This window comes from Taudactylus pleione, unplaced genomic scaffold (assembly GCF_031769625.1).
Source record: "Taudactylus pleione unplaced genomic scaffold, aTauple2 ptg000259l, whole genome shotgun sequence".
Classification (NCBI taxonomy): domain Eukaryota; kingdom Metazoa; phylum Chordata; class Amphibia; order Anura; family Myobatrachidae; genus Taudactylus; species Taudactylus pleione.
This window is the reverse complement of record NW_028284661.1, coordinates 1169378-1185240: the sequence shown is the minus strand read 5'-3', so window position 1 is coordinate 1185240 and position 15863 is coordinate 1169378. Positions and strand designations below refer to the sequence as shown.

The 15863-nt window shown below is 39.8% G+C and overlaps 1 protein-coding gene across 1 annotated transcript in view; it reads right to left on the bottom strand.

Annotated features, from left to right (window-relative positions):
• RFX6 (regulatory factor X6) overlaps positions 1 to 15863 on the bottom strand; it is a 119061-nt gene that overhangs the window by 52216 nt on the left and 50982 nt on the right. The window contains exons 7-10 of the mRNA XM_088481007.1: positions 7331 to 7438; positions 4031 to 4108; positions 3841 to 3954; positions 3711 to 3760 (exon numbers count right to left, since the gene is read on the bottom strand). Coding sequence (XP_088337133.1) covers positions 3711 to 3760; positions 3841 to 3954; positions 4031 to 4108; positions 7331 to 7438 — 350 coding nt within the window. The remainder of the gene's footprint in view (positions 1 to 3710; positions 3761 to 3840; positions 3955 to 4030; positions 4109 to 7330; positions 7439 to 15863) is intronic.

Sequence of the window (15863 nt, the reverse complement as noted above, 5' to 3'; positions counted from 1 at the left end):
CAGTAGAAGCATCTCAGAAATGCCAGCTCGTTACAAGGCAGGCTACGCTGTGTATCACCGGTTTCAGTAAGAGGCACACCGCCGACAACCTCTTAGAGAAACTGAGGGAAATCATCGCCCAGTGGCTTACCCCACTTAGACTCTCCTGGGGATTTGTGATATCTGACAACGCCACCAATATTGTGCGGGCATTACATCTGGGCAAATTCCAGCACGTCCCATGTTTTGCTCACACAATAAACTTGGTGGTGCAGAATTTTCTGAAAAGCGACAGGGGCGTGCAGGAGACGCTTTGGGTGGCCCGAAAAATTTCTGGCCACTTTCGCCATTCAGCGACTGCGTGCCGAAGACTGGAGCGCCAGCAAACACTCTTGAACCTGCCCCGCCATCACCTGAAGCAAGAGGTTGTGACGCGGTGGAACTCAACCCTCTATATGCTTCAGAGGATGGAGGAGCAGCAAAAGGCCATACAAGCCTATACATCCACCTATGACATAGGCAAAGGAGGGGGTATGCACCTGACTCAAGCGCAGTGGAGAATGATTTCCGTGTTGTGCAAGGTTCTCCAGCCCTTCGAACTTGCCACACGTGAAGTCAGTTCAGACACTGCCAGCTTGAGTCAGGTCATTCCCCTCATCAGGCTTTTGCAGAAGCAGCTGGAGAAAGTGAAGGAGGAGCTAAGACGGAGCGATTCCGCTCGGCATGTGGGACTTGTGGATGAAGCCCTTCATTCGCTTTGCCAGGATTCCAGGGTGGTCAATCTGTTGAAATCAGACCACTACGTTTTGGCCACCGTGCTCGATCCTAGGTTTAAAGCCTATGTGGTGTCTCTCTTTCCGGCCGACACAAGCCTGCAGAGGTGCAAAGACCTGCTGGTGAACACACTGTCAGCTGAAGCGGAACGTGACACGTCAACGGCTCCTTCTTCATTTTCTCCTGCAACTGGGGCTGCCAGGAAAAAACTTAGGTATCCTAAGCAACCCGCTGGCGGTGATGCAGGGCAGGCAGGACCAAGTTTGGACATCTGGTCCGGACTGAAGGACCTGGCAACAATTTCTGACATGTCTACTGTCACTGCATATGATACTGTCACCATTGACAGAATGGTGGAGGATTACATCGGTGACAGCATCCAAGTAGGCATGGCAGACAGTCCATACCTGTACTGGCAGGAAAAAGAGGCAATTTGGAGGCCCCTGTACAAACTGGCTCTATTTTACCTGAGTTGCCCCCCCTCCAGTGTGTACTCCGAAAGAGTGTTTAGTGCAGCCGGGAACCTTGTCAGCGAAAGGCGTAGGAGGTTGCTTCCACAGAATGTGGAGAAGATGATGTTCATCAAAATGAATTATCAGCTCTTCCAGGGAGACCAGCCTCCAGAAGGTACAGAGGGACCTGTGGTGGTGGATTCAAGTGGGGACGAGTTAATACTTTGTGAGGATGAGGATGTACACACTGAAGAGGGTGAGGAATCGGTGGATGAGGAGGATGAGGATGACATCTTGCCTCCATAGAGCCAGTTTGTGCAGGGACACATTAATTGCCAGCTTGTTTTGTGGGGGCCCAAACGAACCAATCATTTCAGCCACAGTTGTGTGGCAGACCCTGGCGCTGAAATGATTGGTTTGTTAAAGTGTGCATGTCCTGTTTATACAACATAAGGGTGGGTGGGAGGGCCCAAGGACAATTCCATCTTGCACCTCTTTTTTTTCTTTGCATTATGTACAGTTTGGGGCCTAGTTTTTCAAACTGCCATCCTGTCTGCCACTGCAGTTTCACGCCTAGATGGGTCACGTGTTTGTGCCGCCCACTCGTGTCGCTTAGCATAGTCATCCAGCTACCTCGGTGCAACGTTTTGGACATAAAAACACTATTGTGAGGTGTGAGGTGTTCAGAATAGACTGGAAATGAGTGGAAATTAAGGTTATTGAGGTTAATAATAGCATAGGAGCAGAAAAACCTACAAATTCTGTGATTTTAGCTGTTTTTATGTTTTTTAAAAAAAAATACAGATCCAAAACACAAAACCCAGAACCCAAAACACGGAAGGGTGGTTTTGGCAAAACCAATCCAGATCCAAAACACGAAGAAAGATCCAGATCCAAAACCAAAACACAAAACACGAAAAGTGGCCGGTGCACACCCCTAATTTAAATATCCGGCCCCTCTTTCTGAACGAGCGAGCGCAAATAGCGTCCGGCTCTGAATCAGGCCCTAAGATCAGTCTGGTTGTTGCATATAAGACAAAAAATAAAAATAAATAAATAGGCGCTTGGGTAGTGTGTCTATCAATGCAGAACGTGATCAAAGCAGCAGCCAGCCGCCAGCCACCAGCCGCCAGATTTGTTCAAAACAGTGGAAAAAGAGGAAAAGATGTGTATGCAGCTCTTACTGTTGCATACAAGATGCTTGAAGACGGAGATATGGGTGAAAGGAATGGCAGATACAGTAGGGTGAGGTTGCAATCATCAAGACCAGTGATGATGAGTGTATGGATAAGAGTTTTGGTAGTGAGTAAGGTGGAAGAGTCAGAAATGGGAATGTATTGGAGGTAAAGAAAAAAACAGAGTGGACTCAAGTGGGACGCCAACTCAGTGGACTTGGGAGATTGGGTAATCATGGTGTTCTTGGAGTAAAAGGCTACAATTGTGTTATCTCAGGGCTTTGTTGCCTATTATAGGGCAAATTATTGCATTAATAATTTAGGAGTTGGCATGTGCAAAATTACGTCTAAAGAATCATGTGTTAATTTTGTTTTATACTGTATTTCCACCACCCAGAACAAATAGCTAGATATTTAGCAAAAGATGCCAGCTTGCTATACAAATTGTTGCATGGAGAGATAAAATTAGGTTCAGTGGGACCAAAAGTAGCCATGTGATGTCATAAAGTGTTTTTATTTTATTATTTTGATTGTCACTTTGTAAATTACCTGAATAGTTTTAATCACCATCAAATGTGCATAATTTCCAATACATTATGGATTGTGTAACATAGCAAATGCTTCAAATGGTATGGGTACGGAATGCCGGCGCTCTGGATCCCAGTGGTCAGCGGTCAGAATCCCCATACCTGCATCCTGCTAGGATTAGAATACTGACGCTTCTCGACCAGTATTCTAACCCTCCCTCTCTCCGTATGCTAACCCTAACCCTCCCTCCCTGGTGTCTGACTCTAATATTCCCCTTAGTGCCTAAACCTAACCTCCCCCTCGCCACACCCTAAAACTAACCATCCCCCCTTAATGCCTAACCCTAACCCTCCCTCTAGTGCCTACTCCTAACCCTAACCCTCCCCCCAACCCTGATACTTTGGTCGGGATTGATAGAACCTTAATTCTAACAAGTGTCGGAATTCTGGTGCCAGCATTCTTAGAACCAGAATCCCCGCAGTCGGGATATTGACCGCATTCCCATTCAAATATATCTCTATAATAATGGTCTGAAATAGTATGCTGCTTTATGTAACCTTAACCCAACTTCATGTTGCATTCTCATGTGTTTTCGATGAAATGTTGTTTTTTATGTCATATTTTTTTCAGGATCTGTTCTATTGTATTTACTAAATGCCAACCTGTGTTAGATGACATAAAAACAAAGAAATCCTTATGCATTCTCTTGCGTTAGATTACATATTAGGCTACCATGACATAGTGAATGCATACACCTAGACACTAAACCTTTTCATGACAATATGATCTCATATCGTTTCACCTTTCAGGCATTTCCTGCATTGTTGCTGGTATAAGGACGTCTGTGAGAACCTAACACAAACAGAAAACAGTTATTTTAAATTCTTAAAGTTCCTTATGAGGTTATTGAAAATAAAAAACCAGCAGCCTACCTTGTAAAGGATTGAGTCACAAACACAAAAGATATCTATAATTATAGGATTTTCAAGCAGCGGCAGTAAGTGATCTGGCATTCCTTGCCAAAAATGCAACAAAAAGTGCTGGATCTAAAACAAAATTCAGACATAATTATTGGTCCACTGGACAGAAATAAAATGCTGACTTGCTAAAAAGCATATATACCTCCTCAAAGTTCCCATTGATAGCATTGTCAAGCACACACTGACAGTGTGTTTTATACATCATAATGAGTGTATCCACCTGCAAAAGGTAACAGAACATGTTGAATAAAGGTATTATTATAGTTCTATAGACATGTTAGACTACATCACAGAACATGATATGAAATGTACACATGAACAAAACAGAATTTTACTGTATTTTGAACAGCCGGACCCAGTGATAAAATTTGGTACAAATTTTCAGTACTTCATAAATATTCAAAACATAATTCCTTTCTCCCCCCCCAGCAATCATCTTTCCCAATATGCCTTCTGTAGGCTTCCATCTGTCTAACACCTCACTACTCTTGATCAACAAACCCCCATCATAGCCAACCACTCTCAAACTCTCTCCAATCCAAACAAGAAACTTGCCACTCTTGTTATCAAATGTTGCATACAACTTCACTGTTATTTCAAGATAATTAACCCCTTTATCTCTTTCTTCACTAAAATATCTTTCTATTAGACACACTACATCATTATAGTAATAAATGCTTTGTTTATCTCATGTAAACAGCTGCCCCCTCCCCCATCCACCTAGCAATATACCCCAAGTGTCAGGATGCGGCCTGGGATCTGTCTTACTCACCACTGAACTGGTGTCTTTGGGCTCTGAGGCGTTCATGCGCCAGTTGTAGTGATGGCTTAGGGCTGTGGATTCTCCCTGGGGTCTACTAGGACTTCCATGCATGCGTCCTGGCTTCCGTGTTAGCGGGCATGGGCGCAGCCATGCTGGTTCATTCACCGGATCAGTCTCCTCCAATGGCAGCCCTGCAGTCTCCCAGCTGATCTCATGATCCAATGACCAGCTGCCTAAGCGAATTTAGGTCTGACTCCTGCAACAGGAAGTTGCTGATCAACATCGCTGTATGACTGCACGCAGTCATTCCCTGTGACAACCATTTCATGTTCCAGAGGCCATATTACTTTCCTCTGTGTTCCTGGCTTCCTGTGTTTTCTCTGTGACCTCCGTGTATCCAGTCCCCGTGTTCAGTACAAATTCATCCTGTGTGTCTCAAGTCGCAGCTCCGAGTATCCAGTCCCTGTGTACAATACAATTCATCCTATGTATCTCAAGTTACACCTCCATGTATTCAAGTCGCCATGTTCAGTACAATTCATCCTGTGTGTCTCAAGTAACACCTCCGTGTATTCAAGTACCCATGTTCAGTTCAAGTTCTTCCTGTGTGTACAGGTACACACCACTGTACATCCTTTCAAGTCCTTTGCTGGTGCATCCAGAGTTCCACCTTTGTGTACAAAATACACACCACTGTGTACACTTTTAAAGTAATCTGCCAGTGCATCCGGAGTCGCACCTTTGTGTACAAAATACACATCTTTGTGTACTATTTCATGGTCATCTGCTGGTGTGTCCAGAGTTGCACCTTTGTATACAAAATAGACGCCATCGTGTAGAAAGTACACACCATTGTGTACTTTATCCCTCTGCTTCAGTAGAAGTTCAGTTCACATCTCCAGTGCATCCCAAGTGGCATCTTTGTGTACTCTGTTCTGGTATCTCAGTATAACTCCATCCCTGCACATCCAGTTCCTTTCTGGAGCATCCCAGTATATTCAGTCCCTGTATCTCAGTACAAGCCATTCTTCCGTGTTATTTCTAGTGTTCCCTGTGTTAGTTTTGTTCGGTATATTATTCTATTCTTCTGTCACTCCCAGGTACCTGCCCAGAGGGCCGCAGCCTGCTCACTTGGTGTGGCGAAAACCAAATCCCAATTGGAGAGGGTCACTGGAGAAAACTACCAAGTGGGTCAGACTCCACACCTCTGGGCAGGTCTAGCCAAACCTGGGTTTGGCCGCAATTAGGAGACTTAGTCTGTCACCCCCATCATTTCCCTACAGCTATCCTAAATCAACCGGTTCTTAACCTCATCAGAGCCTCATCAGAGGTAGTTTCAGTGCCCGGTTATGACACCAAGCTTCTCACATGCCAATCAGTGCAAATAAATGTAACTCTAATTTTCAACCAGTAAGCTCCAAGTAGCTCTGAGACTCCAGCAATCTTCCCTACATTTTTTTTTTGCTAGGAAACTCATTCCCCACTTTCAACAAACCTTTATTCTAGTGTAAGAGAATCCTTAGTTTTCTTAGAAAACCACCTGTATGAATATCTGGCCCTACTGTACCTCAAGCATCCATCAAACTCCAACAATAACTGCCAAAAGGGGTAGTTGCTAAACTTCCAAAAACTTCAAAGAACTTCCAAAAGCAGAAGTCTCTATCTTTTCTGACAGCTCCAATTCCTCCACAGCAAAAAAAATACAGGAAACCACCCATCATTGGGTCTACTTACTAGGTTATCCTCCCATAACCTCAATAAATGATCTGGGAAATTGTTAGCAAACATTCTACGTTCTTAAGTATCTAATAGGTAAATATTGGAATATCCTTTGCCCACCGACCCTATCCAAACTTATCAAATAAATTTGGGGCATAGTGGCTTTGGAGGAAATTATCTACTGTACCACTTTAACAGAGGTCAGACGTGCAATCAGAATGGGAACCATGGCTGTTGCTTCTCTTATGCTTCTTGATTATCATCTTGCCCCATATGTTTTGGAAAGACTCCAAACACCCAAATAGTTCTTGAGCCCTTCAATGCTAACTTCTATTTATTCAACAATGTGTGCCATCGTTTTAATTCTTCCACTGTGAGTTGATTGCCTTCTGCTAAACCACCCACCATATTTTTTTGATTTCAATTAACTTAACCTTGACCCACTTTACAATTAAATCCCTTTTTATCCTATCAATTTCACTTGCGAAATGAAAAATATCAAATGATATTAAACTCACATGTGCAAATATCAAACTAAAAATTAAGTAAATGTTCAGTGTAACATTTCCTTTACCATTATATCTGTATGCATTTGTAGAAATCAAAGCCAAACATTGATAAATAACTGGTTACTTATTTTTTTAGTAACATTTCCTTTGGATTACAAAAAAAAAACTCTGTATTAAACAGACACTTGGGAGTATATTTACTAAAGTGAGAGTTTATACAGTAGAGGTGGAGATGTTGCCCATAGCAAACAATCAGATTCTAGCTATTATCTTCTAGAAGGTGCTAGTTAAATGTTAAGTAGAATGTGATTGGTTGCTATGGGCAACATCTCCACTTCTAAAACTCTCACTTTAGTAAATATACCCCTTGTACTTGGTGAACAATTTTCATTGATTCATGGCATTTTGGAAGGCTGAGGTATGGTAAAGTTATGAAATAATTTACTCCTACCTTTTCTTTAGACAAACATCCTTGTAAAACAAGATGATGAGCAGTAGGGAATTCGGGGAGCAGAGTTCCAGTCTTTGAATTAAGAGAATATTTTCTTGTGAAGCCACCCTGTCAAACACAAAGAATATTTCATTGTGAATTTGGTGCTAATAACTTGCAAATAATTGTTGCCATAAGTTACTAAAAAACAAAGTGAAGCAATGTTTTTACTAACTTACACTTTGCATTATTTTTTGGGCTAGTTTTGTAGTATGTTGCACTATTACAGTGTTGCACATTATTGTAAGCCAGGAATCAGGGGTGAAACTACTAGAGACGATGGAGGCGCCCACCTCCGGGTGCCAACCCTAGTGTCTATTTAGGGCTGTAACAATGGGCCCAGACAGCACCGCCATGGCTGCCCACCATATGCCCGTGGCACTACCTCCCAAGCACATATTTACCCGCCACTCCAGACCACCCAAAACTGACTGACAGACTGTCCCCAGCTCCCCTGACCTGAGTCCCCTTCTCCTGTGTGCGGAGCTGACACAGGGCCATGAGACATCATGAGTCTTATTAAAGGGAAGAGCAGCAGCTTGAGCCACAAGCTGAGTTCTGGGCCAGCCAACCTGTGAAAAACACTGCAGCAACAGAGAGAGAAAACAGAAAGAAGAAGCAAAGAGCAGGTAAGTAAAAAGAGAGAGGTTGGGGCAGCACTAAATCACTATATATTATATATATATATATATAAGTATACAATCGGCGGCACTCGAACAAATGACACACAGACAGCGGTGGATAGACCAACGTTTACACATTGAAACATTGGAGCAATCCTGTATTTGAGTATTTATTGGAAGTCCTAAGTGCCGCACCACCTTGCATTATATATATATATATATATATATATATATAAATATATATATCTGTAGGGGTGGGAGGTAGCTGCCAAAGCATGTGCATGAGTATATACATAAGGGAAGGGGTAGGTGAGCATAAAATCATTAAATATGTACTGTATATGGAATGGTTGAAGGCGCACAACATTATTAAACATAGAAGGATGGAGTGTAAGAGGAAAAAATAAATAATAATGATTACACATAATAGAATGGTGTGTGTTTATATATATATATATATATATATATATTATATATATTTATGTTAATGCAATAATTTAACTTCTATTTAGAGACCCCACAGTGCAACTGTGCAGCCTATATATGTAAACAGATGCAAGGAGCGGTGGCACTCACAAATCTTGTAAATACTGTAGAGATCAACTGTAAAGCTCTAAACCTCCGTCAACAGTTCTGTTTGTTCAACTCTTGTCATATAATGACTTCATAAACTGGCTCAATATGGCATGGGAAATGCCAGTGAGGGGAGACATTAAAAGGAAAAAAGAATATTGAATAACTATAAAATAAAAATGAACAATCAGATGTGTTGGGTGGAAACAAGAAAACCTGCACCGCGACAAACCAAGTTGCAATGTAAAGTAAGTGGCGCAACTACTGTACATGATTTGTCTTTGCATGCAGCCTTTTGCAGGTAGCCCACAAATGCTGGACAGCTTTATTTTCACACTGCAATATAGATTTGACATTAGACATGCCCCTCTCACATCTAAATCTATCTGCACATTTTCAGAGTCTGTACAAAGTTACTTGTTTTTCTTTTTGTTTCTCACAGCTCATCAGCCCCTTACTGTTAAGCTGGCCACACACTAGACAAACTTACATCCAACCAGCCAACTAGTGGATTGGTTGGAATGAAAATCTGGTAACGTATGGGAGTAAATGATTATCAGCAATTTGCTCCTAAATGCCAGAAAACACATGAAAATGGTCGTCAGACAAGTTTGTTAAATGTTTGATCTAAACAATTTGTTCAAACAGTTTTTGTCCATTTTCTGGCATTTGGGAGCAAATTGCTGATTGTCATTTGCTTTCATACCTTACCAGATTTTTATTCCAACCAATCAATTAGTTGGCTGGTTGGATGTAAGTTGGTCTAGTGTGTGGCCAGCTTTAGACAACACCTCTAGTGCATAGTAAGGTTTTATGATTCTTATCTCCTGTGTTACATTATTTCTTCTCTATGTAAATACAAACTCAGGCACATTTTTACTTCCAATTTTAGTAAGGTGACAAATCATAATCCAGACTTCTTATTACATTATACATACAGTAGCATTTACAGTTTCATGTCTTGACCAACCTGAAGATGGATGGTTTATGGGTTCCAACATTTTCTGTTCAGAAGAGTAAAAACTGAGTGTCTCATCTATTTAAAACAAAGGGGTTCATGTACTAAACCTCTGCTTACCATGGAGATAATGCCGCTCCTGCTTCAGCTGTCATTGGGGTGAAGCAGGAGGCAGCTACCAACTCGGCGGTGTCCACCAAGATGAGCAGCGCTGCTTGAACGTGTTGTGTGCTTGCACAACACTTGATGTGCTGCTTTGTGGGAGTTTTTTTCTGTACAAACTTTATTGACAATTAACAGATACACAGAAAACATACGGATTGCCTCTCTTCCCCTGGAGTCAGATAACGGGACCTTCAAGTGACAATATCAGTGCTGGAGAAGAAAGCTGAAGTGATATGTCACCTTAGTAACGGTTGGCTCATAGGTGATTATGGCAGCGCAATATTCTAGCCTGCTCTTAGCGCTTGAAGGCTGAAGACAGAGAAGACCGTTTAGTACACTTCGAAAAGCGACATGTACAGGGATTTTCTCTTCCTTTTTAGTTTGGCTCTCTTATCTCCCCTTAGCACAGTACATGGACCCTAAAAACATTCACACGAAAAACAGATTTTCTTTTGCAAAAACAATGAAACTTTAAAACAAAATACAATCTCCTACAGTACCATTTTAGTACCATTCCTTTTGATAAAATAGTCTCATCTGAAGCTTACTTTAATTATAGAATAAGGAGTATTTATTACAGGTGACAAATGAGTGTGCGTTGACTTTTGATTACATAGATCGGAGTCCCCCTATATTTGCATACTCCTGACAAAGTGCCAAATCATTTCTATTTAATGTATTAGTTGAGATTTGAAGATGCCATCTCTGCATTGGGCACTTTAAGAACTAATGACAAAAATAGAACAGATCTTGTTTTGCATGGTCAGCGTGTTGTCTGAAACATGTACAGTATAAAAAGCCAAAAATAGAATAAGCAATGCACTGGACCACATGTATGCACCTAATTTTCACCATGTCATGTCAGATTGTATCATTTTTCACACCTCTATAATTAGTATAAAAAAATGCAGACAAACACTAACCGGAATTGTTTACAGGCATTTCTAGAGTAACTTTCTAGAGAGCTTTTAAATAATTAAAAAATAAAGACACATGTTTTAGGTATCCAGTGTTTTTTAAGGAAAAACACCAAGAGGTTCATGTAGAGCTGGTAGTACATGCAGCTTTGCTGTATGTAGGAAAAGACCCAAACACGAAAAAGGATACTTGCATCCTTATGTAAGGTAGGACGCATATTGCAATGAGGATAAAGTAAATAAAGTAGCACTTATGCCAAGTGTATAGTACACCAGGCTTACTAATATGTACACCTGACAGATGGACAGGTATGATACATGTGTACAGTAGTGGAAATGCCCTATTTATATAAAACCTAATAATGTAATTAAAATAAAATATTTGTAATATATTATTGTGTTTTGTACAAATAGGGATTTGTAGTCAGATACAAAAGAATGAAAAATCTCTTATTAATACAATAAACAAAAATGAATTGGTTCATCTATAATCAACTACATTATTTTGTTGACAGTCTTCTGTATATTTTTACCCTCCCTCCAGCAGAAGGCAGTACATACATCTCCTTTGATGCGTATCAGCATATATATTCATTTTTAATTACGTGAACATGGCCTCATTGTGTGAAGTCTACACTTGCATACCACTTCCCTGTCCCTCATTTAGATATCTTGATATGTATATCTGTGAATACAAATGCACGGTATGAAAATGTGTAACTTAAACAAATAAAACAGATGGATGTCCATCTCTAAATGAACACCCCAGTGTCTTTGCCATATGTCCCATTCATGTAAACTGAGTAGTTGACTTTACCAAGTGAGGACATGGTAACAAGCAGGTTAGATGACTTCATTTTATTTTAAATGTCTAGTAGTAGGTAATAAAAATACAACAATAAATTGAGTAAAATGTTCACAAGCATGATTAAAGATGCAGAAAAGGTTTAAACCAGACACATAAATAATAGTAATTAAACAATACATAGATTCCACAAGTATTCTGCAGCTCCTAATGAGGGCATATCTGTAAACCCAGAAAATTATGAATAAGGAAAAAGGTAATGAAATATAAAAAAATATATTTATCACTAAAGGAACACAGATAGGATTAGCATCTATATAAATTCAATTATTAGATGATCAGAATGTCACTCTAACTAATTTACTTGTGTGAAAAATTGCAAACCGTCACCAAAGCTATTTCTCTACCTATTTCCTTGTAGATGACTGAAAATGCAATGTGCCTTGTAAGGCAACCAGATTGTTAAAGGTGACATCTGGGAGAATGTGCTATCAGAAACCCTACACAGAGCATTCTGGGACTATTCAGGCCTTTGTACACATACACGTGTATACATGCGTTTTGTCAAACATCATACTAACATTTCAATAAGGATCAGTTGCTCTACACCAATGCAATCAAGCTATCAGCTCACTATAGCTTCACTTTACACTTGAGGGGTGGGGGATTCAATTAGACATGGGGTTTGCCGGCAAGGAATCAGCATTTTCCCCATGTGATAAATCCAGGGGTTAACTTTTGCTAAGCCATAGAATATGCGTAAATGCTCGAATCTATGGGTTCCCTGCTCAAATGCAGTCTGCATTTTAACGCAGATTTTACCTTGCAACTCCTGAGGTTGCAAGGAAAAATCCACCCTCTGGGGCTTAGCACATGGGGTTCCCACAGCTAATTGAATTGGGCAGTGCATTCAATTAGCTGTGGATTAACCCCCCATCTAATTACATTCCCCCCTAAGGGGGTGATTCTAAGATGGGAGCAAAGCAAAAAAAAGCAAGTAACTTTGAACCTTGGCAAAACCATGTTACTGGGCAGATGGGGCAGATTTAACATGTGCAAAGAGATCTAGATTTGGGAGGAGAGTGTCTAAACTCAAATCTAAATTGCAGTGTAATAATAAAGCTGTGGGCTACATGCAAAAGCAGCCAGTATTTACCTTGCATGCAAAAAAATAATAATTATATTTGCACCCCTTGCAGTGCCACATGGTTTATTCCAAAGTTACTTGTTTTTTTTGCTTTGCTTCCACCTCAGATTCAGGAACTAATGGTGCATACACATGGTTAGATTTTCTGTCATATCTGAATGATAATGATTTTAAAAATCATTCAATCATTCATATCTGAAAGAAAATCTGATGTGAGCCTGCAACGATGAACGATGCGTGTTCCCGCTTGTCAGATAACGATATCTGACATCTGATGTGTTTGCAGTCAGATTTGGATGATTCCATTCATTTTAATACAGTCTGAAATTGTTCAATCGCTCAAATCATTGGTAAAATCATTCAAATCGATGGTAAAAATCATTCAATCATTCATCATTCATCTGCCAGATCTGACCGTGTGTATGCACCATTAGTGTGAGTCTTGGGTTCCTATAAAAATCTTAATTAGTAGCATATTTTGAAGCACATTTTGTTCTGTAGAGTACATGTGCTAACCACATGGTAAACATGCTTGTACAGTATATGATGAGCTGTAAATATCAAGAAGATTTATGAAAAAGCACTGGCACACTAGACTTTAGCAGCCACAGCATTAGACTGTGGGCATCCACCAAATCCCAAACAATAAACACAAATGCAAAAGTTGAATGACAATTGCGGTGCTGCTAGTATATAGATTATCCTTGTAGGGTCTTTTCTTCCAATGAGGAGGTTTGTACAAGTTACAAAGTAGAATATGCAATGTCATATATCAGATGATATTCTGGATATGTTCAAACGAGATGTTCCAGTGTGCACCCGATACTTATAAACATAAAGGAGAAAAACAACCATAGTGTAGTAGATCAAAATAACATGAAGTATTTATTCGCAAGTAAAATCCTATCCAAGGTGTCACTATAGGTTCACAAAAACCAAACAGTAAAGTGCACACAGAAGACTTGAAGGGAGGAGAGAAGGATTCCAGATACCTCCCGTTATACAAACTTTGTTGCACCTAGCCAGGTGCTGAACACGGTACGGTTCCAACTTTTACAAAAAAAGTTGTTTGGGACTTTATGCTTCATTTTATCTTCTGTGTGCCCTTTATTGTTTGTTTTTTGTGAACCTATAGTGACACCGTGGATAGGATTTTACTTGCGAGTAAATACTTAATGTTTTTTTGACCTACTACACTATGGTAGTTTTTCTCCTTTATGTTTCTAAGTATCGGGTGCACACTGGAAATTTCGTTTGAACATACCCACAATATCATCTGATACATGACATTGCATATTCTACTTTGTAAATTGTACACACCTCCTCATTGGAAGAAAAAACCCTATGAGGACAATCTATAAACTAGCAGCACCACAAGTGTCATTCAAAGTATACAAAGAGCTATCTATTTACTCATGGGGTTACCAATAGGGGTGATATTCACAATGTTTTTGCATGTTTCTCAATATTCAATATTTTTTCACAACTGGCCAAAAGAACTTTGAGTAAGACTTTGTTTATTGATATGAGTAAATCCTAAATGCAGAATGTATAAATGGTAGGTGCCATACTGTCTCAACAATTACTATTTTTTACTTTAAATTACTTAATGCATAAGTGGCATTGGTGTCCAGATAAGAAATGTCAATATGAAAATAAATCTGCCAGGTACAATACCCAAACCATACAGAGAAGCTGACACTAACAAGCAAAAACTGTATATTGAATCAATATTTTATAGGATATCAATTGACTGTAAATAGTGAGTTTTATGGGTTTTGATAAAACATGCAATTAAGCTATTTTATTACCCATTAGGTATATTAAAAGCAAAGAAAAAGGGTTCAATAGTAATGGTCATCCTAATGAAAAGCATAATTAACTAAAACTAATGGACTTACTTTGAATTTGTATCTGATATACAGTTACTTACATTTCTGCTATGTCACATGCCATCTGTTTGTAATTGTTAATTAACACTAAGTGCAGGAAGATAAGATAACCATTGAATATATTGTTTGATAGAAACTGCAATCCTAAAGACATATTAACAGCCAGCTTCCTAAATCCACAGTAGCTTTATTTACATAAAAAAACTATGACATAAAGATTATAAAAATAATACAATAAATTGTATTAATTATTTAATACATTTTTTATTTTTGGAAAGTTATGTGTAATATGACCGTAGAAATGTAAAGTGGACCAAAAATTCTGACCGATAAACACTGAGCTTACATATTTTTTTTTTAATCAAGTATATTTATTAAAATATTTTTGAATTACAATAGAACAAGAAAAAGGGAAGAACATAAAAACACATAAGCATAATTAAAACAAATAATATGACATGAAAGAAAAATACAATGTCATATGGATATCTCCATAACAACAGAGATAATAAAAAATGCAACCAAATACAGTATATATGACATATAACTCAAGGGAGGGATGAACTTCAAAAGACAACCCTCCCATATAATCAAACAGAAAGAAATTGTAGCAAGGTGATGGGTACACTGACAAGAACACTTTGTAAAGAATTAAGAGAAAGAGGAGTCCAGGTCTAGTGCTTAACTCATGGAGCACCAAAGAGACCATACTTTAAGAGGCATTTATGCTTAGTGTACATATATCTCTCATGAGCCACTGTAAACTTGACCATCCCTATCCAGGAAAAGAGTAGAGTAGAGGCCTGAGGAGCCATCCATGTTCTGGAAATGCATTCTTTAGCTAATATAAGAAGAATATTATCATACAGTAGGTTTTCAGATAGTGGTTGAGTGCATCAGCAAGATCTAATCAAAAAATACATGGCCCCGGGGAGGACAACAGCTGTATTCCAGAAGAGTAGTTATAAATTCCAGTATACTAGCCCAGAAAGAAGTAACCATAGGGCAGGACCAAAGCAAATGGCAGAATCCAGCATCAGAGTTACCACATTTGGGACAGAAGGTGGAGGCCTACCTCCCCAGTCTCCACAGGAACACCAGCATCCAGAATACTCTGTGAAGGATATAGACCTGAACTTGCTGGAATCTGGCAAATGCCATGGCCACCCAGTGGTGCAAGCAGATATTTTTCTTGGTACACTGTGCGTGCCCCTTTGGTGTGCATTTGCAATTTCTTAGCATTCTGGGAGTATGCAGCCAGGGCAGGGAGCATGATGTGACAATGTGACATCAGCATCATGCTCCCAGCAGCCCTGGCAGCTGCCAGGCAAAAATAGAGGAGCTGTCACGTAGGTGAGCATTGGAATAATGGCAGTGCTGCAGCGGTAAGGTGGTCGAGCAGTACGGCATACTG